Source organism: Haliaeetus albicilla, chromosome Z, assembly GCF_947461875.1.
Source record: "Haliaeetus albicilla chromosome Z, bHalAlb1.1, whole genome shotgun sequence".
Classification (NCBI taxonomy): domain Eukaryota; kingdom Metazoa; phylum Chordata; class Aves; order Accipitriformes; family Accipitridae; genus Haliaeetus; species Haliaeetus albicilla.
This window is the reverse complement of record NC_091516.1, coordinates 60,582,154-60,607,972: the sequence shown is the minus strand read 5'-3', so window position 1 is coordinate 60,607,972 and position 25,819 is coordinate 60,582,154. Positions and strand designations below refer to the sequence as shown.

Here is a 25,819-nt window from a genome sequence, read left to right as displayed (position 1 = left end):
GTTCTCTATTTGCATGTGACATGAGGGAGAGGGATAATTTCACCCTTTCTTAAGTGGTTATGTAGTAGCTTTGACATCATGGGCCCTAAAAGTTGGGTGCTTCATTTGTTGTAATAGTAAAATGTGCTATTTTAATGATAGTGTTCAATTTTAAGGAATACCAAAAAAATGTTGCAGCTACATAACATGCAGTTAGCATGTTGGAATGAATATAGCATGTGGTTTTGTTACCGAAATCCAGAATAAAACTCCTTAACACCAATGTGAAGTTAAGAAGCAGGCACTTCGTTTATTGCAGCGCTGGGGACACGGGGGATTGCTCCTCCAAAGGCGTGTCCAAATTAGTATCAAAATCCATCGGTTTTTATAGACTTTTTCTGTCAGGTCATTGTTACATAAGCTCTTTACATAAAAATGCATACTATGCTCATTCTTAAATTTAACCTTTATAATGATTGGTCCTTTGATTATATGACCTTATCAATATTCTTATTTAAAAACAATCATTGGTCAGTTACACTTAGCTCTACAGATTGGAATCTTGGATACTCAAATCAAGATGGGAAGGGTAAGGGGGTTTCCAAGCAGCAAACTGGTGTTCATGACGGTTTCCTTAGTTTCTTGAAACAAAACATAGAAAGACCAGTAACTTCGTGGTGAGGTTTCTATGGTTAGCTATTTCAAACTTTAACAATATTAAGGTTCCTATAGGAACACATAACACAGTTCCTAAAGTTTCTATGGCTACATTTCAAACTTAACAATCGTATACATTATGCTTCACAATTTTACTTCTTAATCAAACCTAACTCTTCTATGTGATTAAATTTTGATTTCTTTACCAGAATATTTGCAACAATTTGAGGAAGGAAAAGATATTTTTAGCAGCTGCTTACCTAAGAGAATTTTTAGTAGTATTATACCATAATGTATAGCAGATACCTTTCCTAGCTCTGAAGTCACAAGTAGATATTCTACAAAGGTAAACATATAGTATGGCTTCACTGGTTTGTGCAGTGAGTATTTTAAGAGTTGGGAAAGGATTTGATTTTAGTAAGTAAATGATGATACAGCACAAAATTAATGATCTAATCAGAAAGAGGTGGGTTTTTTGGAACTCACTACTGTGCTCACTAGAATCTCTGAGGACTGAAAGCATGTATCACAGCAGATAGATAAAAGACGGTGTTCTATTTCGGTAAAGCTACACCTGTTTCTTTTTATTTCATGGGATGAATTTAACACAGCCTTTTGGGTAGGCAAATACTGTAAGGGTTGTTTTTTGTATTTTGGTGGGGTTTTTGCACATCATTCTATAGTGCTGTTGATTCTTGGTTCAGAGGAGATAATTGTTCATTTTTTCTTCTCAGGACCCAGTTCTGGTGAAAGAAATTAGGGTGTGTACACCCTGAATAAATCTCCCGTGAGAGTTTTCTGGTTCTTAGGTATTTTGAAGAGTGTGCTGTAGAAACATGCTAAATATTAAGTAAAAACAACAATAATAAAGAAATAAGAAATTATCATTTTGCTTGCTCCTAATATTGATTTAATTCTTAAGGTGTTCATGCTCATATTTGTTCATATGAAATAAGAACTAGTTGTTGTACCAAGAGCTTATTATGAATTAAGAGCACTGGTTGCCATTATATAGTCACAGAATCATTTAGGTTGGTAGAGGTTTTGGGAGGTCATGTACTCTGTACACATGGGCAAAGCCAGACTGGACAGATCAGATTGCTCGCAAGCATGTGAAGTTGTATAAATTCTGAAAGATGGAGACTCCACAATCTCTTCAGGCAACCTATTTCAGTATCTGACCCTGTCATGGGTTTTTTTTGGGGGGGGGAAATCCCACAACTTTCCATGTATCATTGGAAAAGACGGTCTTGTAAAATACATTTGTCATCTCTTATCCTGTTGCTGTGCACTCCCCTCAGATGAGCTGGTTTCCTTTTTCTCGATACTGCTTTACGAAACAGCATGTAGAAAGCAGTATATCTCCCCATAGCTTTTGTTTCTGGAGACTGAACAAAGCCATTTCTCTCAAGTTTTTCCTTATCTGTTACATTTTCCAGTCCCTTCATCATCTTGGTGACCCTACACTGGACTCTCTTGAGTATATCAGTGACTTCTTGTACTCGGGAACCGAGAACTCAACACGGTGCTCCGACTGCAGCTGGGTCCAAGTTCAGAGTGCTGGGGAAGGACTCTCCTTCAAGGTCATGACTGTCCAGGTCTTTTATAAGGACATCAAACATTATGGCTCCCAATATGATCCCCGAGGGATGCCACTAATAATGGGCTGCCAATTTGGACTTTGTCCCACTGAGGAGAATCCTGCAGTCCTTTACCTTGTTAGGCATTTATGCACCAATTTATCTCACCAGTGTGGCTGTAAGGATACCATGGGAGATTGCATAAGTGACCTGTTTATATCTATTCTTTGCTGTGTTTATGCAGTTTTATTTGCTTCAATGTTCTTCATGCGGAAAACCATGCTTCTCTCAGACTAAAGCAGGCACAGATTTCCTTGCACCAATGAATAGCATCTGAGATCAGCTAATGCAGGTTGTGGCTCAGTTTCCTGTTAAATTTGGGACCACAGGTGAGCTGACAAATCCAGTCAGTTAGTCAAAGTTTAGATTAGCACACTGAAATTCACTAATCTTACAATTCAGGAAGGGAAGCAAGGACAAGGGTTAAACACCAGACCAAATATTAAGCAGGCGATTTAGAAATTCTGACCTCCCTTTAGTCAGATAACTGGGACTAAGGTACATTTCTAATCTAGACAAGTTGAATACACACTAGATGTTGTTTCTTCTGTGGTGATACTGCAGTCTCCTTGTGGGGTAGAAGGTTTATATCTGCTCAAGCCTATACCTCTCATGAGCTGATATTCCTGTTAAGGTTTACAGCCCTTGAAAAGAAAGGTCCTGGAGTAGAGACTGAGACCCTAAAAGGCGGCAATCCCCCTCAGCACACAAGGGCAACAGATGAGTGCATGCTCGGGGTTCTCAGATGGGAAAAACTTTAGCCCGAGAAACCAGAAGTCTGGAGGACTCTCTTCTGAATCTCTGCTTGCGTAGTAGTAGAAAACGTGTGAAGCTTCCCCATGGCAACTTAGTCTTGCACATCTGGAGAGGTGCTGATCTTCACAAAGCACCAGAGGAAAGGCAGACGGGCTACGAACAGTGGGTGTGGGGGGCAGTTCAAGTATTTTTCTTTCAAGCCTGCAGATTTAGTGTTTTTAAACTCCAGTGGGAGATGTAATCCTTGCTCTAACTCTCACAAGTTTTCTTGTGCTGGGCTGAATAGAAATTTGAGAGAGGGACCATGCTATAGTCTGCTTTTGTAGGGAAGGAAGGTCCGTGCTCTGCAAGCTGTATATGTATGCATTTCATTGGAAGTGAGTATTGTCTGCAGGGCTGTAACTCTCAAACCATGTTTGGCACACAGGAAAAGAATTGAAAGAGAAACGCTGCAGGTGCCTTGGTGGCAGAAGATAGATGCTTCATGAGACACAGGAAAATGTTTTCTGAGGAAGCAAGCAAGCATATAGAGGGAGGAGGGGAGGAAAGCAGGAAGGAAAGGTCATAGAATGACAGAATAGTCTGGGTTGGAAGGGACCTTTAAAAGTCATCTACTTCAACACCCCTGCAGTGAGCAGGGACATCTTCAACTAGACCAGGTTGCTCAGAGCCCTGTACAGCTTAACCTTGAACACTTCCAGGGATGGGGCATCTACCACCTCACTGGGCAACCTGTTCCAGTGTTTCACTGTGTAAAAAATTCTTCCTTACATGTAGTCTGAAGCTACTCTCTTTTTCACTTAAAACTATTACCCATTGTCCTGTTGCAACAGGCCCTGCTAATAAGTTTGTCCCCATCTTTCTTATAAGCCCCTTTTAAGTATTGAAAGGCCACAGTCAGGTCTCCCTGGAGCCTTCTCTTCTCCAGGCTGATCAACCCCAACTCTCTCAGCCTTTTTTCATAGGAGAGGGGCTCCATTCCTCTGATCATTTTTGTGGCCCTCCTCTGGACTCGTTCCAACAGGTCTATGTCTTTCCTGTGCTGAGGACCCCAGAGCTGGATGCAGGACTCCAGGTGGGGTCTCACCAGAGCAGAGTAGATGGGCAGAATTGCCTCCTGTGACCTGCTGGCCACGCTTCTTTTGATGCAGCCCAGGGTATGGTTGGCTTTCTGGGCTGCAAGTACACGTTGTTGGCTCATGTCCAGTTTTTCATCCACCAGTACCACCAAGTCCTTCTCTGCAGGGCTTCTCTCAATCCTTTCATCCCCCAGCCTGTACTGATACCAGGGGTTGCTCCAACCCAGGGCAGGACCTTGCCCTTGTTGAACCTCATGAGGTTCACATGGGCCCACTTCTCAAGCTTGTCCAGTTCCCTCTGGATGGCATCCCGTCCCTCAGGCATGCCAACTGCACCGCTCAGCTTGGTGTCATCTGCAAACTTGCTGAGGCTGCACTTGATCCCACTGTCTATGTTATTGATGAAGATATTAAGCAGTACAGGTCCCAATATGGGCCCCCGGGGGACACCACTTGTCACTGATCTCCATGCGGACATAGAGCCGATGACCACTACCCTCCAGATGTGGCCATCCAGCCAATTCCTCATCCACTGAACAGCCTACCCATCAAATTCATATCTCTCCAATTTAGAGAGACGGATGCCGTGGGGGATTGTGTCAAAGGCCTTACAGAACTCCAGATACATGGCATCTGTAGCTCTTCCCTTGTCCACCGATGTAGTCACACCATCATAGAAGGCCACTAGGTTGGTCAGGCAGGACTTGCCCTTGGTGAAGCCATGCTGGCTGTCTCAAATCACCTTCCTGTCCTCCCTGTGCCTTAGGAGAGCTTTTAGGAGGATCTGTTCCATGATCTTCCCAGGCACAGAGGTGAGGCTGACAGGTTGGTAGTTCCCAGGGTCCTCCTTTCTACTCTTCTTAAAAATGGGTGCAATATTTCCCTTTTTCCAGTCTCCAGGGACTTCACCTGACTCTCATGACTTTTCAGATATCATGGAGGGTGGTTGACAACTACAGTAGCCATCTTGTCAGGTCCCATAGACTTATGTATGTTCAGGTTCCTCAGGTGGTCATGAACCTGATGTTCGTTTACAGTGGGAGGGACTTTGCTCCTCCAGTCCCCATTTTGCGGTCCAGCCACTTGAGAGGTATGGGAAGAGAGGTTGCCAGTGAAGACTGAGGCAAAAAAAGTTGTTGAGTACCTCAGCCTTCTCTTTGTTGTTACCAGTTTGCCATTCATGTTCATTGGGAGGGTATGCTTTCTTTGACCTTCCTTTTCTGGCTGACATACCTGTAGAAGCCCTTCTTATTCTTTGCATCCCTTGCCAAGCGCCTTGGCCTTCCTGACCCCATCCCAACACAACCAGGCAGCGTCCCTCTACTTTTCCCAGGATACCTGTCCCTGCTTCCACTGCCTGTGCATTTCCTTCATGGCCTTTAGTTTGACCGGCACATCTTGACTCAGCCATGCCAGTCTCTTGCCGTCCTTTCCTGATTTCTTACACCTGGGCATCAAAAGCTCTTGCGCTCTATGGAGAGCATCCTTAAAGATCTGCCAGCTCTGTTCTGCTCCCTTGTTTCTGAGGGCAGTTTCCCAGGGGGTCCTATTGACTAGCTCCTTGAACAGCTGGAAGTTTCCTTTCCTAAAATTCAGGGTACTGACTTTACTCTTCACCTGACCCATATCCCTCAGGACTGCGAACTCCACCAGTGCATGGTCACTGCAGACCAGGCTGTCTCCAATCTTGACATCACTGATTAGCTCACTTGTGTTGGTGACCAACAGGTCCAGTATCGCATCCGCTCTGGTAGGGCTAGATGGACACTCCCATTTACATACCATAGGAAATGTCTCAGTCAGAGTTCACACCAGTGATCAGTGTTCACCAGTGGTGAGAGGCAAGTCTTGTCAGGGGCTGTGTGTCACTGCAGGATGGCTTCTCTGCCCCAATCGCTGTGGGAGCCCTAGGATGGCATTTTGCACAGATGCACCTATTTTTACTCACTGTGGACTATATAACAGTAACGTACTATGCTGAGCTAATGTGCACTGCAGGAGCGAGGAGGTCCTCAGGCCCCTTTTGCCAGATGCTGCCTGCTGTCTAAAGCAGCGATTCAAAAGGTGCTGATCACGGCTCTGTGCTTCTCCCCTTCCACTGCAGTTCCTTTGACTCTCATTGACTTCCCACTTTTTTGTTTTTTCTGTCTTGTCACTTTAGCTTTTCATTTATCCGTCTCAGTCTCCTTAATACTATGGATGTATTAGAGGGGTAACAGATGACAGGTATGTCTCAGATATGGTAGGTGGGCTGAAGCGGCTAGTTTTCCTCTTGAGGGAGAAGCTCGTTGCTTCTGTTACAAGCAGGATCTCATTCAAGGATGTATCTGCCCTTGTCATATTCGAGAAATTCAGGAGGGGGCCTCAGAGGGATTGCTAGTGCTTGAAAGTGTGTAACTTCCTTTCTGAGCACACAGGGCTGTCTTAATACCTACACTGCAAGAGGCAGGGGTGCTTAACCTTTGTAAGAGGTAAGTAGTGAGAAATGAGGGAAGGAGCAGTCAATGGACAGGCTTATTAAGTCCTGAAGCTCTTGCAGTAACTTCACAACATGAGATACCAGCCTGAGATTTCTTATCTTTTTCCCTTAAATTGCTTGCTTGGTGTAGTCAAAAGTTTAGGGTTTAATTTAAATTGAGTTTTCTAGAAATTTAAGCTTAATGGAGCTTTAAAAAAAGGAGGGGTTTTTGGGAGCTGTAAAATCAAGCAAATGAAATACTTATCTGTAGTGCAGTAACAGGCATGTCCCTGCAAACGTAAGAAGTACTGTGCTGCAGTATGTCTCAACAGCTTTGATGGAATTTGCATTTACTGATGTTGCAGCATGCGCTTGGACTGTATCAACATTTAAGCAAGGGGGAAACAGAAAGAGTGCTTGAAAGAAGCTTAAGAGTGCACCGCAGTGACCAGGGAATCGCAGCTGGCCCTTCAAGAAGCTTTGGCTTGGTTTGTCAGCCCAAGTCACCTGCAGTGTCCTGTCTTCCTTCCTATCTGTGACCTTCTTGCTTATTCTGTCTTGCCAGACATAGTTCTTAAGATTCTTACTTTATGTGCAATTTCTGAGAGCTGAAGGGCAGCTTACCTGTTTCAGTGCAGGTTGGCTTTCCTTTTCCCCTCCCTGTGTGCGCTTGCTCTGCAGGACTGTTGAACCTGTGTTGGAATTACAGTGTTGCAACAAAGTGCAGGGCAGCACAGTCTTTTCACTGAGTTATGACTACTCACCTCCAACCTTTGACCTCCTTCCAGGGCTTGATAGCATTGCATAAAGAAGTGAAGTTGCAGCTTTATTGTTTCACAATGCAGCATCATGCTTGCTCAGATATTTGTGGTATAGTGTCTGCCAAAAGTAGCATGGAAGCGGTTTTCCTTTACCTTGTTTTCCACCACAGGAAAAAATAATTCCTGAGAAAGCATTGTAATAGCTAAACCAGAGGGGAGGAACAGGTAATTTTTGCTAACTCACAGGCACTTATGATTTGAGGCCATATTCGCTCCCAGGTAATTGGTAATCCTGTAATGTGTGGGGAATCCCGAGGTAGCCTGGGGATTATGATTCCCTTGGCAGTCTCTACTGCCAAGAAGTGCTTTTAAGTTTGTTTGTTTGTTTATTTGTTTTTTAAAGTATTTAGAAAGTCTTCTATGCTGGTGCCTGGCAGATTGCTTTGAAATGCTGCAGTGTTACCGTAAGTCAGTACTTCAGAAACTCTAAGACTTGATTTTGGAGTTTTAGAAAGCAGGCATTCTTTATTGCAGCGCTGGGTGCACGGGGGATCGCTCCACCTATCGTGCACACCAATTCTTTCACCAGTTGAGATTATATACAAAATGGATATACATATTAATTATTTTTCCTGGAAGTAATTAACATATTCATCTGAATTCTGGGAACTCATTAATATATGTAAATGTCCTTGGCGCAGGCACATTCGAGATCTTTGGTGGTCTTCCATAGTCTTCCTCACTTGTCCGCTAGTTCACCCTCTTCTAGTGATTCTGCACAGTGGGACACCTTACATGTTTTGATACAGCTTATCCTGAAGAACGTTCATGAATATCTTTTCTTGATTTATATTCTTTTAACACAAACCATATTGACGCTTCTAAGCTAAATTATATAAAAGGGCCTAAAGTTCTTATCTTCCCAGGGAATTGCAAGATCGACCAAAAGCGATTTCCTCTGGTATCTTACATGTGTTTCAACATACAGGTTTTCTTATCCATCACTAGTCAGCATAACAAGGCCACTCTGTTCTTCTCTCAGCACAAGATGTAAAACGCAGGAGACTGCGTAAACTGGATCAGAAGAAAGGCACTAGGTGAGACGATGATTTCTTGAACAACTTTGCTGTTGTGGTGACTGGTGGCTTTTTCCTCAGCACTGATCTACAAACTAATTATGTCTGAGATGAGATATATACTTTATTCAGCTTTTAATCATACGCTTTTCTTCTAATGTAGCTGGGAGCATAGCTGTTCCTGCTTCAGAATGGAGATAAAAGGAAACAAGTACCACAGCCATATCTGGAAATTAATTGTGACTGGCAGCAAGATGAGCTGTTAAGCTAACCCCAAATTTTAATTGAACTTTTTTGTAACTGACAGGCTTCTAAGACAGTTTTGTCCTCAGGGTTAGATTTGGACAAGCCCAGGCTAGGAAACCATATTGTTATCCCACAAATGGGGTTCGTTTACCTGGTGTGCAAGCCAATAACACACAGAGTCGAGGTATCTGCAAATTAATTTAATTGATGCACATGAATGGGTGCCTGTCTCAAAACAGCAAGCACATCTTTGTCTCAAAAATTCCCACATTTATGTACTTAAGTTTACATATTACATATGTATTACATTACAATTTACATATTTATCCAGTTTACATATTCATTATTATTTCTCTTAATGATTGGTTCCTTCTTCTTTGCCTCTCATGTAAATTAGTGCACAGACTGTCTTCTTCCTTCATTGTCTTCCTTTCAGTAGGTGGTATCATCTGAGTAGGTGGTCAATGAGTTGGTGGTCACAATCTCCCCCTGTAGGAATTACCTTTTACCTACTTCTTACTCTAAGCAGTTCTTCAAGGTTTATTGGCTGGACCACAATCCATTACCTTTTCTGACATAATCATAAAGCACCATTGTCTAGTAGTTAGTTCCTAAACCCTAAATCATATCTAGTTATTGTTTCCCTATTTTAAATATTAACTGATGGGGGCTGTACACAGGATTTTAGCAGCTGTCTGGTTACTTCAATCATATTATACATATTAGTTGATAACAATACCACACATGATACAAATGTTAGTTGGGATTACTTAAGGAAAGTAAACTTTGCTGGTTTGACTCATGGTCCCTTGAGAGCTTTACTACTTTTCTACTTTAATGTGAAGATTCCCAGATTTAGGGTAGCACCACCAACCAGCTCCTCAGCCTCCAGTCACACTCAATTTTCTCAGACTTATCTGTCCTCTCTTTTATTCGTGACCTTCTTTTCCAGTTGCTAGTATTTACTATGGGATCCTGGTTTTCACCTCTTCTTTTCTCTCCTATTTTCACCTGAATTGTGAACCTCCTTCCCCATGCTGATTTTGGGGATTGAGCTGTGATAACCTGTGTGAAGGTGCTTTGCTTGCAGCTCTGCTACAGATTGTACCAACTGCAGTGTCTGAACACAGGCTGGATCTTTGCTTTCTTACATATATTGTTAGTGCATAAAGCCAAGATTCGCCAATCCATTACTTCTTTCCTAGGTGTCTGATTTTATGGAAGAAGTTGATAGAGATTAATGTAAAACTTCATTTTTTGATAACTTGATGGGCTATACCAGAGGACAGGGAGGGTTTGAAGGACATAAGAATAAATGCTGTCTTGTAATTAAACTTCAGTAAAAGCTTTCATGGTTCTTTGGTATGAATATCAGGCAGAAATGCATCAACTTAATTTTTTCCTGGGACTTGCTAGAAATTAATTATTTTTAAAAGGGTCTTTTTATTACCTTCATGGACTGTCTTTTCTCAAGTTTTTATCGTAGCTGCCTCTTTGCAGTAAAGTTTATAGTGGTCTATGAAACACTTAATACAGAAAACATACAAAAGAAATGTGTTATTCAAATCCACTGACACAACAAAGTAGTTTTACAGCACAATGGTTACTGCTCTTGGAGCTGTGATGGTGGCTATCACATGTTTAGTCCAGTAATGCTTTTACTGGACCCCACAAATGTTGCATCACTGTTGTCCCAAAAGTTGTTTACCCGGTGCGTGAAAAGCCAATGTACACACAGAGCAGAGGTATTTTATTCCAGTTCATGTTTGCACAAAGGTGGGGCCTGGTGGTAATACACAAAGCTAGCACACCTCATGCCTAAACAGGCAAGCAATTTATACAGTTCAGTTATACATATTTAATTTCCAACGTTCTTCCCCAAAACTGTTATTGGTAGTTGCTTATCTACCACAGCTTCTGTTGGGCTGAAGTTTTCCCTGCTTCGAATTAAAGGTAGTGTTCTTTTATTCTACAGCGCATGGTCAAGGAGAGTCGGAGGTGGGGTAAATCTTTTTCGTCTTGGATTGAGTCGGTGATCGTGATCTCCCCCTGCCGCCTTTACTTTTCCTCCAGTTATCGAAGATCGTTGCTGACTTCTTGCCTATTAGCAATTACTTAACTTCTGGCACCTCCTGGGGTAGGATGTTCCCTTCTTATCAGCCTTCTAGTTCTTCTTGGGCACAGTCGTTAGCAAGGCATGCCTTGTTTATACAAAGGGTATCTTGTTTCACAAGGCCTTTGTGGCCTTTTTAAGGTGGCTTAAGTACATAATTTCTTCAACACATCATCACTGCTGTTTATGCTTTAGAGTTCTTTAATATGCTTAAGCAACATCGTCCTTATCAGTTCTTATGATTTTATATCTAAATGTACAAAATAATCTTGGTTTGTTAACCTGGAAATTGGTTTGTGAATCCATGCATCAAGCATGTATCTGTGTTCTGTTTTCTGTTTGTTTGGTTTGGGGCTTTTTCGTTCACATCCCTAGCCTTGAAGTGGCTATAATAATGCAATTTCAGTAGAAGGTGAGAAGAGGTCAGCAGAAAGTTTGTCCTGTTCTCAAAGGTAGGTCTAAATGTAATAAAAATGGTTCAGTGAAATTAATATTTCCGTATTGTTTGTAGGAGGGATCATTGCTCTGCTGGAAAATCTGTGTATCACAAAAAGTAGAAATTTTTGATAGGAATTTGAAGATTGGTGTGAATGGGAAGTCTGAGTGCGGAAGCACCAGAAGGAACAGCGGAAGAGAGAGAAAATAGCCAGTATTGATGGCACCTGATTGCAGATCATCAGGATTACAGCACATCTTTGTGCAGCTTCTTTAGAGGACCAGATAGGGGAAACAAAGGACGGCCTAAAACAAGGGACAGCATGTTCCTGTACTCAGACTAAAGTGAAGAATCAAGCTATTAAGAGATGATGGTGGGAATGTAGAGAAAACAGGGTGGAGCCTTGCTGCACACAGACAAAAGAGACAAAAAGCAGGGAGTCTATGACTCACAGAGGTGGGACAGAATGGGAGACAAAGCATTTCTGAATCACTGTTGGCTCCCCGGGGGTACGTGCATGGCTGCCGATCTAGCTGTCATCCCTTGTACCCAGTCATTCCTGGCTGGAGCACATGGGTACCTCTTCCTGAATGCAGGACGCACTGCTGGCACAAACACCTCTTAGTGCTTGTGTGTATAAGCAATTGAGTGGGATCAGTTTTGTGTTACCCTGAACTCACCTTTTGCTCCCGTGAGCCCCTTTGCTGAGTTTGCTTTGTTGTTGCTGCAGTGTCGCAGTATCTTTTGTTACAGAAAAGTACAGATAAGCACCGTTCATACCAAAGGAAATACAGCGGCGGATGGAAATGCCAGGGGAGTGCCACCTGCCTTTTTTTTTTTTTTTTCTTTTTTAAGAAAAAACATTTGCAGGTCAGATGCGATTTCTGCAGGTAAGTTTTCTGTGGCCTTGGTTCTTGTGATTGTATGTGGGATGTGAGGAGTGCTGGTTTTGGCTGCTCACTTAACGAATGCGGGATGCTTTGACAGTGAGCTTGATGATACTTCTTCCATTTTGTGAAAGATGTGCCTGTCCTGATGTAGGTGATTTCCCCAGCACACACTCCTAATGCAGGGACCCTTCACCTGTGCTGTGTTTGTTTCTCATCGAGGAACCAGGAACATCCCTGATGCATTACAGAAAGTTCCTGAGAGCTGATGAGTTTCCGGGTCTGGTGGCTTTTGCTTTTATCTCAGTGATTGAGAGCTTGCCCTGTTATCCCTGGTCCTTGCTTGTGCATCTTTAAAAAAGTTTTGTTTGTTTTCTCAGGTTTATGTTCCTAATTAGTACTTTTGTCTTCAGGTGTTTTGTCATTAAACGTGCCGCTATGTATTGGTCTCACTTTCCACCCTTTATATTCTACTTTAATATTTTCACAAGAAAAATAAAAGGTGAAGACATAGTCCCTGTGATGTACTTAAGAAATTATGTACTTAAGAAGTGATGTACTTAAGAAGACCACACAGGTCTTCTGAAATAAGATACCCTTGTATACACAAGGCATGCCTTGCTAACGACTGTGCCCCTGAAGAAGAACTAAAAGACTGATAAGAAAGAAACATCCTACCCCAGGAGGCACCGAAAAGTTGAATAATTGCTAATAGGCATGAAGTCAGCAAAAATCTTTGATAACTGGAGGAAAAGTAAAGGTGCCAGGGGGAGATCACGACCACCAAGTCAACACACACACACACACACTCACACGCACTGTAGAATAAAAGAACACTGTGGAAGCGTGAAACTTTAACCCAATAGAAACTGTGAATACGGGGTGCTAGCTTTGTGGATTACCACCTAGCCCCCATCTTTGCGCAAACATGAATTGGAACAAAATACCTCTGCTCTGTGTCTATATTGGCGTTTCCCACACCGGGTAAACGACCCCACCTGTGGGACAACACCTGGACAGTTTTTTGCCATGCCACATGCCTCATTGCAACGCAGTTGAGGCAAAATGCCAAAGCTTGCTACTGCTTCTTTACGTGGCTCTGCAACGCACAGAGATCCCAGCATGCAGAGGCATAGCCACACAAGCTCTGATCCTTTGGTGCGTGCATTGGGAACAGTGAAGATGTCAGAGCACACAACGCGGGTACAGATGTCTTGAGAGCCTGCAGACATCTCACTATCTAAATGTCATAATAGTGTTCCATTGTGGTAGTGGCGAATGTATGGATTGTTTGTTGTGTTAAATGACGGATTGAACGATGAATTTTATATTCATTTTTAATTAGATGTTTTTTCCTCAGTGGCAGAACTCTTAAGAGTTTTAGGGCTGGACTTGTAAAATGTGATTTGAAGAAACTCCTGCTGCGGGGGATAGTCTCTGTCTCCAGACTGCAGTATTTTGTGGTTTCTAGGACTGTGGGGTTTGTATATTTAGCCTAGCATATTGCAGAACATTCCTGTGCAACTGGCTGCATGCTGAATTGGAGCGGTCTTTAAGGATAATCTCAAATCTCAATAGGAGAAAGGTAAATCACACTGGGTGTGCCCCTGTGCCAGGTTTACTGAGGACTTAGACTTGCTCCTGGGAGAGTGGACTGAGGGTGGTACCTGCTCTGTTGACGAAAGCAGATGTCTTTGCCTTTCAGGAGGTGTGTGTGACTGAAGGAATCCAGCCACCGAGCTCGGTGCAAAGGTTATTGACTCGCCTTGTCAGCAGAAGACACAGTTTTCCACCTGCGTGCTCTAAGTATAAACTTCTTTCTTTGCCTTGTTGATGTGCTTGCTTATAGGAAGGAAAAAGGGGCTGTGAAGGTAAAAAAAATGCAAGTCATTTGTTTATTTCCATCTTGTATGGAAAATGCTGGTGACAATGTGCTCCCAGTTCCAAGCCCTGAGCTTGGCAACTGGAGACGTGTTTTCTTTCAACATATGGGGTGTCACAGAAAGAGGTCTTTCTTACCTTTGTATTTCTCACTTGCACTTTGATTCAAGCTTGTAAAAGTTTAGGTTCAGTACTCACCCCATGTAATCGGAGCGAAAGAGTGAGTTTAAGTGTTTTTGGTTCTTTTCCTTCCATGCTTTTTTTTCTCCTTAAACTAGTAGATTTTCCCTCTTCAGTTTCTTTAGAGCGGGAGCCGTACATCTTGCTGGGGCTGACTTCCCACACCAGGACTTGCTACCAGCAGGCAGGCAGGTCTGGCAGGTCACAGGAAGTTCTGGGTTGCTTAGGCAGTGAGAGGGCTCTTCAGATATTTTCCTGATCCAGCGATAATGCCTCAGGATGCAAGCAGAGGCTGTCTTGTGTAATGGCATGTTATGAAAATACTGTTCTGCTTCATGAAGTCTAAACCAGCCCCCATGAGCAGCCCAGCAACATTGGGCGTCTCTGACAGGCACTCTTTGGCCCTGCTGTTTGTTGCACAGGATGGTGACTGCCAAGGTGTGGGTTCTGAAGAAGCATTTTGAGGGATTCCCCAAAACCAGTGACTTCGACCTGAAAAAGATAGAGCTGCCAAACCTAAAGGATGGAGGTGAGTGGAGTACCACCCGTTCTTATTTTTTCCGGAGGTTGTATGATTGCTGATGAATGGCTGTGCATCTGTAGAACTGTTTGTACATTTCTCTGGCTTGGATTTTCAAAAATGGGTTGGCACGGCTTGTGGCAAACCATGCACCTTAACAGAGAAGGGCAATTGCTCAAGAACATGTATGCTGATGAGTTTGGTGGGTTTTAAGACACGCTGCCTTCTGACAATACCCTTAGAAGCAGTGGCTGAGCTCTTCTAACTCCAGTACGCAGCAGCAGTATGCCTTTCACAGTCTCACGCTGCCTAATCACACACAATACTTGATGGCAAAGGCGTTCGAATGTGTTTGCAAATAAAGCTTACTGGAGAATATTGCTGAAGTGATACACCCTCAAAACCGACAGCCACAAGGAGACAGAATTCGATTAATTTAGAAAGAGAGGAGTGAACCATGACAGAGCAAATGAGGTAACTGTAGTAAAACGCAAGCATGCTTTAGTGGTGAAAGGTTTTCATCTACTTTATTTTGCAAAATCCTTTAGAGAAACCTGGAGAAGATGGTAGGTTCCGGGAGGAGGTTTTCATTGGAGTTTTTCATGCTGATAGAGAAGGTATTGATATGCTGGGGGACAGCAGAGTGACTGGAGTGGGAGGGAGCCTGCAGCTGGGAGGCCTTGGGGCTGGAGTCAGTGTGGGCTGGTCTTTCATTTTAAGAAGCAACAAGGCAAGAATTCTGTCTGCATTCAATATCTATTTTTTTGCCAGTGCTTATCTGTTATATTTGACCTGTTGTGACAGCAAGAGAGAGTGAATAAAAAGAGTAAAAAAGGCACAGGCTTTATTTATTCCCGTGTTTCTCTGTTTTGAAAAGGGTAGGGAATAGGATAACTTAAAATATGCAAGAGCTGTTGATAAAATAATGAACCTTGATTTTTGGCTTCACATGGACATTTGTACCATGCTGTCTTGAGCCTCACACCACCACTTGTCCTTTGCAAAATTTACTCGAGTTTAGAAGGTGTGCCAAAGAAATTGCATTAAAGTACTAGTTATGTTTACAACTTAAAGGTTTGAAAGGTGATTCCTTCTTACATATACTTTCAAGTGTTTTCATAGCATGTGTACTTCTATAGCATTCAGACACACTTAAAAATTTCATGCCTGTGAGTATTTAAGAACATGGAGTAATTTCTTCCTTTCCACTGTAATCTCTACAGCAAGAAGAGGCATGGCTTCGTACTAGAGTAACACTTTTAAAAGAGATGGCCTTTATTGTTACATTACATGGCCTTGATTGTTTTTCCTGCTTGCTCTGAGTAATGGGAAAATATTTATATCTGAATATATTTCTAGCTGGTACTAGCAAGACCACTGCAGCACAGGCAATGAAAAGTGTTATTAGGTGTAGATGAACAGCTAAAACTGCTGTGTGAATGAAAACATAAATTAAAATTTGTTTAACAGTTTATTTCACAAGAACTAGTGGCATTAGAAACAGTAAGATGCATTAGGCTACCTGGAAAGATAGCCTAATGCTTTCTGTTTAAGGCACCAAAGTGTTTGTATTTGACCTGTGCCAAGGTTTCTTACCACCCTCTGCTGGCTGAATGATGGGAAGGCATTTTGTATAGGAGTAGAAAGTAAGTTAGTATTTTGCTTAGGGGGTCTGGCCTCTTGGAGCCTTCTGTAGAGACAGGAGGCAGATAAAAAAAAAAAAAAAGGAGTTGATGAGAAGCTAGCCTCCTAAAGATACACTACAGAAGGTGTCTTTTTTAACAGCACAGCGATAATCCAGACAAAGCTAATGAATGTAATAGTTGCTTCTGGTAGTTTTTCCCTAAGGATGATGGGATATGGGGTTTTTGAGCTGTCAGGAATTCATATCACTTGTTGAAAGACTGACTTGTAGAAACTATGCTTTACTGCACTGCTAATGCCCAGGAATTTGCTTTATCTTTTGTTGCAGAGTTGCTGCTTGAATCAGTGTTTCTCAGTGTTGATCCTTACATGAGGTATATCTTTTTCTTCTTTTTAAATTGCTGGCTGAGATATCTCATTTGATCTCCCACTTAAACCTCAAAAACAATGTGCTGGGAGCACTCTTGTTGCCAGAGTCCGAGGTGCCTTTGTCTGCTTTTTATAAAATGTGTGTAAATTACAAGACTCCCAATATAGAGCTGTGCCAGATTTAGCCAGACATTAGGATAATGATGCTGCAGCGCTAGACTTTTCTTGGACTCTGCTGTTTCTTGTCATGTCTCTTCCACTGGAATGCAATGGGCTTAAAGGACACTGCAGTCCTGTTGCAGTAGCTGCTTCATTTATCTTAGCAACCTTGTACTTAAGGATTGCTGTGGTTTAACCCCAGCCAGCAACTAAGCACCACACAGCCACTCACTCACTTCCCCTGCCACCCAGTGGGATGGGGGAGAGAATAGGAAAAAAAAAAAGTAAAACTCATGGGTTGAGATAAGAGCAGTTTAATAGAACAGCAAAGAAGAAACTAAGAATGATAACACTAATAAAATGACAATAGTAATAATAAAAAGATTGGAACATACAAGCGATGCACAATGGAATTGCTCACCACCTGCTGACTGATGCTTAGTTAGTCCGTGAGTGGTGATCCCCCCACCCCCACTCCCCCCAGTTTATATACTAGACATGACGTCACACGGTATGGAATACCCCTTTGGCCACTTTGGGTCAGCTGTCCTGGCTGTGTCCCCTCCCAACTTCCTGTGTCCCTCCAGCCTTCTTGCTGGCTGGGTATGAGGAGCTGAAAAATCCTTGACTTTAGACTAAACATTACTGAGCAACAACTGAAAACATCAGTGTTATCAACATTCTTATACCAAACTGAAAAAGATAGCACTATACCAGCTACTAGGAAGACAATTAACTCTATCTGAGCTGAAACCAGGATAGGATACATATTCTAAGTAGGAAATTGCTGATATGCCCATGTTAATACGTGGTGGTTCAAGCACAGGGAGACTGGGTGATTTGAAGAAGCCTGGTGGACCATAGCATCGTAGTTCTTTGGAGTCTCAGGCTTCTTATAGTGGTGGACCATGCTGGGAAGATTAATGCTATTGTGTCCCCAACACTCTAGCCCAGTATTCATTCAAGATGGGGTGCTCAAGTAGCTGGCTATGGAAAACATCCAGATTTGTCATTACAATGACAAGCTCTTTACGATCTGTTCAACATCACTGCTTATGCTCTCTTTCTGGATCAGACAGTAGCTACCACTTCACAGTGTATCTGGAACATCATTAAAGTTGCTTACAGTAAGCCATCTCTGCCTGTGTTACAGACCTTACAGTCAAAGGGACATGAAGGAAGGAGACATAATGATAGGGACACAGGTTGCCAGGTAAGATCTTCAGTTCTTGTTATCCGTATGCATTGCAGATCTTGAAGGAATGTACTGATATTCAAGACACCTGCAGCCTGTATTACCTATTCTTGACTTCAGTCTACATACTTCTGCAACTGTATTCCTATCTGTAATTGGTTGGAATGTATTTTTTCCTCCAAGAACCTCTTTTGCCTTCTTGGAGACCATTTAGGCCTCTGATACAAGCTATATGTTATTTCTGGCTATAATGTTTTCAGTGGAAATTTCTATAAGCAGAGGTATGAAGGACCAACCATTGCACTTGCCATAAGTGTCAGCTTCACATTTTAAAATCTGATGTGCTAGTTAATTGCATGCCCGAAATCATGCATGTTATCTACTCCAACTGAGAATACCTCAGCATCGCCTAACATACAGCTCTAGCCAAAGGGTTATCTAACCTTAAATCCATCCTTTCCCAAGCTTGTGGTAATTTAGCTACATAGATGTTTTCCTTTGTCAGCTTGTTCATGCTGTGCTGCTTCTTAAGTTGCTGCACAGGAACACCTGTGGCCTTTGACTCTCATGTTTCTCTGCAGGAACACTGAGGGCTGGGATAAATTAACAACCAAGTCTGCTGAACAGAAGGCCAGCTGTTTTCAATATTCCAAGAGCTGCTTACCTACCCCTTCCCAACGTAATTTTCCCATTGGGCTAAGAAAGTTGAATTCATTTGGCATAGAGACACCACAAGTATGAACTTCTCCCTGTTATTAGATACTGCTTTCTGTCTGGTTTTGTTACCCCAAGAGGTTCCATCCTCAGGATCTTCAACCTTTAAATGAGGTGCAGGTTGTCTGAGAACGGAACTGCTTCTTACAGCCTATCTGTGACTTCTTGCTTTTCCACCCTATAATGCCAGCATCCTCTTTCTGCCTTCGAAGTCAAAGAAGCCTAGTCTGAATTCACACCAGACTGGTGCTAGTCAAAAAAAAGTCGTCACCCATGTGGGAACATTGGATTTGTTGTGGGCAGGGCTGAGTCTAGAATCATCTTGCCCAGTATCCCCCTGGTGAGGAGAGATTGTAGACATTTCAGGAAAGGCATCAGAAGCCTACAGCATCAGCAGGTGTGGGCTAAATGTTCTGACGTGAAATGTTTCCTTTCTCCTGCATCACACAGCAACAGCAATAAAGGAGGGAAGAGCCAGTAATTATTTGTCTCTGACAGGGTATTCTTTTATATTTTTTTAATCTTCTTCTAAACAGGATTGTAGAAAGCAATAATCCTGCTTTCACAGTGGGGGCCTTTGTTGTGGCTAGAAGTGGCTGGAGAACTCATTTCATCTCTGATGGGAAAGACCTACAACTCCTTCCTTCCAGTTGGCCAGAATCACTCCCCAAATCTCTGGCTCTTGGGACAGTTGGCATGCCAGGGTGAGTTTCGAGATGCAAAGGCAACTATGCCCTGGATTTTGCTGTGCAGGATGTTTCTGCCTATCTGTATGACCTTTTTCCCTTGTCTTGTTCTACGAGCATGTTGTCTGCTCACTGTGGTAAAAAACATGTGTGCTTCTGGATGCCCTTACCCTGTAGAGGGCCTGAAGTTTGGCTCGTCCTTTAGATCAGAGGATATTTGCCTTGGAGATTATGGTGCCTCTCCTTGAGGAGCTGTAATAAGGTAGGAAGAGGATCCAGGAGGGGCTGGAAAGAATCAAGTTCAATCTGAACTAACCTCAGTGGAAAGACTCAAAAGTGACTGGCATCTGGACTAGTCTGCTTCTGCTGACTGGGCTCTTCTGCTATCACCGTATTGCCAGAATTGCCCCCAAAATAGCAAAAGGCAGCTGTTGTCATGTGCAGCAAAATAGAGGTCCTTTAAATTGCACTGCAGCAGACAGAGCTGCTGTGCTTCAGAATCCATATTCATTACTGCAGTCTCTCACATTCTCTTTATCTGTAGTTTGTATGGGACACCAAGACTTGGTCAGTTCAGTTGACGCTGAAGGCTTTAAAATGATTGTAACATTGTATGTGATGTAGACCTCCTCAGATTTCATCTTGACATCAGGCAAGATGCATGTTTTTCCAGGCAGCTGCGAGATGGATTCAGTTCATCCTTTCAGTTTGGACCAAGCGGGAAGCTCCAAGCTTGAATTTAGAAGTTAGAAGAAAAGTTTGTTGGGATTCTTGGCCAGTTGATCACATTGCTTCAGGAAGTTTGCAGAGCCTGATGTCATTCAGTATTTGTATGATCAGTAGAACATGCTTAAGCTAAACTTTAGTGGTTCCTACAGATTACTATTCACTCAGCAACCATAGCTGTGCACAGTAGTCCTCAGGAGCAGTGTGCCTGTCAGTTCAGCAAGGTTTTGCCACCATTTTTTCTTTTTCTGCCAGCTTTGATTTGTGATGAGTATCATTTAATCTTTGCCTCAATCTGGTAGATACCAGCTGGCTACTGACCTCTGTCTAGTTCGGATTTACTCTCTCTTCCAGTGTGTAACTGAGTTGTCACCTTACCGTTATCTCTGTTTCTCCTTTCAGTTAGTGAGCACAAGGAAAGGTGTTTTCACCTAAGATAGACTTATGCCACAGCATCCTGTTTCCCAGTAGCGTCTTTTTTTTTCTGGGATGGCTGTAAAAAGCCAGATTAAGAAGTTTGGATTAATTTTTGTATTTCATAAGGAATGAGGAAAACTGAACCTTGTTCTGGTTGTGACAATATTTCGGTTCAATGTGGTCAAATCACATCTCTCTGTCTGGTGTCTTTTATTCCTGACTGAGCATTCTTTCTTTTTCTTCACAGCCTCACTGCGTATTTTGGTCTGCTGGAGGTCTGCAAGATGAAGCTAGGAGACACAGTGCTGGTTAATGCTGCAGCTGGTGCTGTGGGCTCTGTGGTGGGGCAGCTCGCTAAAATTGGGGTGAGTGACTTGAACTGCTCATACTTGCTTCTCAGGAGACTCACCTGGGAGACAGGGCAACAAGGCCATGAATGATCAGGAGGGCAAGCATCCCTGAAGGCATGCCTACAGTAAGGTCTTAAGATGGGGCAAGCTCCTGAAGATGTAGCAAAGCTGGTTGAATGTTTCCTAGAGCTCAGGAACTCGTATGGTGACAACAGCCTGACTTTAAGGGTGAGCCCTCCACCCAGCACTCTTTTGAGTGTCAGCCTGTGTTGTAAGGGGATGTTTAGACATGTTTTTCTCCTTTCCTTGCAGGGTTGCAAGGTGGTTGGCTGTGCTGGCTCAGATTACAAGGTTGCCTATCTGAAAAAAATAGGCTTTGATGAAGCCTTTAATTACAAGACTGTTGTATCTCTGGATGAAGCACTGCGGAAAGCCTCTCCTGATGGCTATGACTGTTTCTTTGACAATGTGAGTTCAGAGAGAGAGGACCTTGCATTGAGCAGACTGTCATTTTCCTTAAACTCTAGCAGGAACTCAATATTGTATACATCTAATTGAAGACTACACCAGGAACATGATACTGATTTCCCTTGAGAAATGGTGTCTGTAAGAGCTTACTGCTTTCCTTTTCCTTTCCCACATTTATTTCTGCAGCTGACTTGGGTAGTAACAGAAAGAACAAAGACCAGAAGGCAAAGCAGGATTGTTGGTGATGTTTGTGAATGGACAGAGAGAAGCTTATCTTCACTCTCTGGAAAGTATGGCACATTTTGGGGAGGTGAGGGTCATGGTGAACATTTAACTGATGCTGAACAGAGAGCTCTAGTCCATTCCTGGCCCCACCTTGGACCACAGGCAGTTCTCTGCTGTTGCTGGAAGGGGAACGAGCGTGGATGGCCGTACGTTACATGGTCCAGGTGGCTACACCAGTACCTGTAAACAAAACAGTTGCAAGACCCACTTGTAAAATTGCTGGAGTGGCCCGTAGAGTGTTTCTGACCTCTCGCCAAGTACAGCTGGACTGTTCTTGATAGGCTGTTTGAATGTGATTGTCTTGTTTTGGAAGCTAAAAGAGTTCAACAGGGTGGATGCAGTCAAATCATGTCAGTTCGCCTTCAAGCCAGAGGACAAGCCCCGACTTTTTTCATTTACTAGTATAGCTACCATATGCATTATACCTGGTAATATAATACCTGGCACGGGGGTATTAGCTGAGATACTGGCCTAAAAGTGCCAGGCTACCTACCTGGTTTAAAGGGCAGCCATCATCACCATTTTAGCATGTCTTTCCCTCAGCGGCCTGTCTGCTGATCCAGGGATGATGGCACCGTCGTTCTGTGTGGATTGCAATGCACCCGCCTTGCCCTGGCAATTGATGTGAATGCAAAGCACTTGCCCCTGTGGCAGGAACTCCTGGTTGTTTTGCCTTACTCTTCCAAATTTTGTGTCCTGTGCTGCTAAGGTCTTAAATAGATTTCATGGTCACGTCTGTTCCCTTCCCTCTCACTTCCAAGTTTTGTGCAGAGCTCTCCCCAGCAGTAAACTTTCTCACAGCTTTTCTCCATTAAAAGCTTCTGAGCACAGCACATCCCTGTTTGGGGGAAGAGAATCATTAAGTAAAAACTTGACATCACCATGATGTGAAGAGGTAAAAGTGCAGACTGGTGTGGGGGAAATGCAGAGGTGGTTCTTCTTAGTGCCCCTAGACATGCTCCTTAGGAGGAGGGATCTAAGGGCAAGTCCTGCAAAACACTTCCAAACCAAGATCTGTGAAGCAGTTTGGGAGTTAAAACTGATTCCCGGTGTTCATAACTACTTTTCAGAAGAGTGAGATCAAGTCCTCATAGATGTTGACAAGGTGTAAGGGTTTCTGCAGCCACCTAGTCTTTGGAGTAGTGGAACTCACCTCTCTGCGCCTTGATTGAACCTGTTGGTGCAACAATGCAAGGCTGGCAGGTTTTGGCAGTCAATGCCAGACACTGGATTCTCTGTAATGCTGCACATGCTCTCGTTCTTGTAGGTGGGTGGAGAATTCACCAGTATTGCTATCAACCACATGAAGAAATATGGAAGGATTGCAGTCTGTGGAGCCATCTCTCAGTACAATGACTCTGTGCCTCAGAAAGGTGTGGGCCTGCTTTCTTGTGTCTAAATTTATTTCCTGTTTGGTGATGGCAGGGAGACAGATGTAATGGGAGTCTCTTGAGATTTTATTTGTTGTTTCCGTATGCCATTTGAGTGTACGTATGTGTGTACATTTGGGTAACTAACCGCTGCTTTGGGACAGCAGGAATGTGACAACACTCCTTGTGTGTACATGCACTCATCCTCCTTTGTGCACACTCCTATCGGATGGAGAACTTCAGCTGATTAGAAATGGAGAGACTAAGCTACTTAATACAGGATTCACCAGGGCTTTAAGCAGATACAGATCAGTAGAAGGCACGCGTGGTGGCATGATGCCATTTACACAGTATGTACTTTCAGTTGAGAGAATGGATTTCCCTCGGGTTTTTAGATGAGGCAGCTTACGGTTTGGGGTTTTTTTTCCCATAAAATTTCAGCTACTGGTGAAACTACTGGGAAATGTGGCTGAGATGAATATTCACTTTCAATGACATTAGTTGTTCCAAATTTGCCTTCTAGAAGAAATGGGAGGTCTGAATTCTCTCTGGCAACTGATTGGCTTTGGACTCCCAGATCACTTTAAAAATGGGACAGGCTTTTGAGAGTGGGGAGACTATCACATTTTTATGATTGAGGGAACTGGTTTTTAATGTGAGTAACTTTTTGGAGATTTAGAAAGAGCATGACAGCTTGGCAGGCTGTCAAAACAGTATTTCCAGGACTCGGCTGAAGCCCCTCAGGTGAAGCTGAGGCCACTTTACTTCTGAATAAAACTGTTTTCAGAAGTGGTGGGTGTTTAGCCCCACAGCTTTATGGATCAGGCCTTTGTTTCCCTGGGTGGCTGTCTGTCCATGAATCCTTGGTCTTTTGTCCTGGAAATTCTGTTTGGAAAAAATAGCAGTTGCTTTTGGCTGGAACAAAGTGGTTCAGTGGTCTTTAGTGGCTAAAAGCTCTCTTTATGCATTGGGTCTTACTTTAAATGGAACTGAGATTGGAGGTGGTTTGCTGGTTGCTTTCTCTTGCAGGGCCATATGTGCAGGTTCCAATGATCTTCAAAGAGCTTCAAATGGAAGGATTTATTGTGACCCGCTGGAATAACCGCTGGGAGGAAGGTCTGAAGGCCCTGCTAAAATGGGTCGTGGAGGTAAGGAAGGAAGGAAGGGGTAGTTTTCTGTAAGGCGTACTCACACCACAGCTTCCCTCTTTGTAAGGGGTCTCTTGTCATAGCTGTTGAGGTGAGGTCCCGGCATGATATTTTTCTTCCACCTGACTTGGTCTTTGAGCCTTCTGGGGACACTCAAACCATAGTGAACATGCCTGATCCCTTCTGCTTTGTTGAGACCTGTGATACTAGCTTGTGGACTTAGATATATTCCAGAATACATGTAGGCTTTGAAAGAGGATGCTTCCAGAGAAATTCAAAAGACTTCTCTGGCAATGAAGAGTTTCATATTTGAGTAATTCCTCTATTTCCCATTCAGAAGTCTCCTTTCGTTTGTAGTATGAGCAAGGATTTCCATTGTAGTGTCATGCTGAAGTTACTGGCAAGAATCGATATTTTTATGGAATTGGAAGCTGGGCCTTAAAGGGACTTAACAGGGAATTTCTTAAATTTTATTTTTCTAAATGGAGGCTGAATTCAACATTTGGTTCATGGCTGTGAAAAGCTTGTGAGTGTGAACACTAAAGGTTAAGAGGCTCTAGCTTTTACAAACATGAGGATTTGGGATGGCTCAACTTTTGATCATTTGGATTTGCAATTCCATACTTCCCTATGGGTGGAGACAGGCCTGACTATGGGGAAATAATCCCCTACCTGTCCATTGTTTGGGGACCAAGTAGCACTAAATCTGTCCTGGTGTGTTTTTGTAGCAGTGACTTTTGCTCCCTGTTAGGACTCCAGGTAGAAGGTCTTGCAAGAAAAGCAGATCCTTACAACAGCCTACCTAGTTTTGCAGTTACCCTGGTGTGCGCCAGCTTACATGTTTCAGGTGAAACATACAAGCTGGAGAAAATTGGTTGCAATTTAGTCTCCTGAAGACGGTAAAAACTAGGCAGCCTGGTGAATGAAAACTCAGCAATTTCCTTTCTTACTTTTGATAGGGAAAAGTGAAATGCCATGAACAAGTCACTGAAGGATTTGAGAACATGCCAATGGCATTCATTGGAATGTTAAAGGGAGAAAATCTTGGAAAAGCCATTGTGAAAGTCTGAAGGTCACATATTCCTGGGGGACTGGCGCAGGAGAATGTGATTCTGTTAAGTGCTTTTAACTCACTGATTGAAAGGTGTGCTTCAGTCATTTTGCTGGACATTTGGTGATGATACCTTCCTGTTAATAACTGGGCTAATAATTGTAAGTATATGCCAGTTGCTTTGCTCTTGAAGAACTTGAGAGTTGCTTCCCAAAGCTACACAAAAAAAAGTGCCTTAAAACTGCTGAACTTCATCAGAACTCTAACAGATTTAATAGCAGCTTGAACCTTTCTACAACTCAACTTGTAGAAAGGAAAAGCAATTCCAAAAGCTTTGCCAGCTGATCACACATCTGATGACTAATGTTTACCCATTGATTTGGCCCAGAACTCGGCAAGAGGGATGTTTTTAACCAGTATCAAGGAGCAAAATACAGGCCAACAACACCTGGGGGTTCCTAGCTTCCTCAATGGCTGGCTTTTGGTTTTTTTTTACTTTCATCAGGAAATGTAGATATCTCAGTTATTCTGAGATTATAGAAAGAAAAAATAAATCTGTTAATGGATA

At 42.9% G+C, this 25,819-nt stretch overlaps 1 protein-coding gene across 5 annotated transcripts in view; it reads left to right on the top strand.

The window, feature by feature from the left end:
* Positions 1–25,819, top strand: part of PTGR1 (prostaglandin reductase 1) — a 27,561-nt gene extending 1,742 nt beyond the window's left edge. For 2 of the 5 annotated variants that reach the window (XM_069776909.1, XM_069776908.1), the window contains exons 2-11: positions 13,794–13,894; positions 14,572–14,678; positions 16,642–16,687; positions 17,995–18,054; positions 19,287–19,454; positions 20,827–20,944; positions 21,242–21,397; positions 22,950–23,055; positions 24,082–24,200; positions 25,160–25,819. In XM_069776909.1, coding sequence (XP_069633010.1) covers positions 14,573–14,678; positions 16,642–16,687; positions 17,995–18,054; positions 19,287–19,454; positions 20,827–20,944; positions 21,242–21,397; positions 22,950–23,055; positions 24,082–24,200; positions 25,160–25,270 — 990 coding nt within the window. In that variant the 5' untranslated portion in view covers positions 13,794–13,894; position 14,572 and the 3' untranslated portion in view covers positions 25,271–25,819. Of the gene's footprint in view, positions 1–13,793; positions 13,895–13,940; positions 13,960–14,571; positions 14,679–16,641; positions 16,688–17,994; positions 18,055–19,286; positions 19,455–20,826; positions 20,945–21,241; positions 21,398–22,949; positions 23,056–24,081; positions 24,201–25,159 lie in introns of those variants that run through there. The other 3 variants (XM_069776910.1, XM_069776912.1, XM_069776911.1) reach the window with 3 other exon arrangements.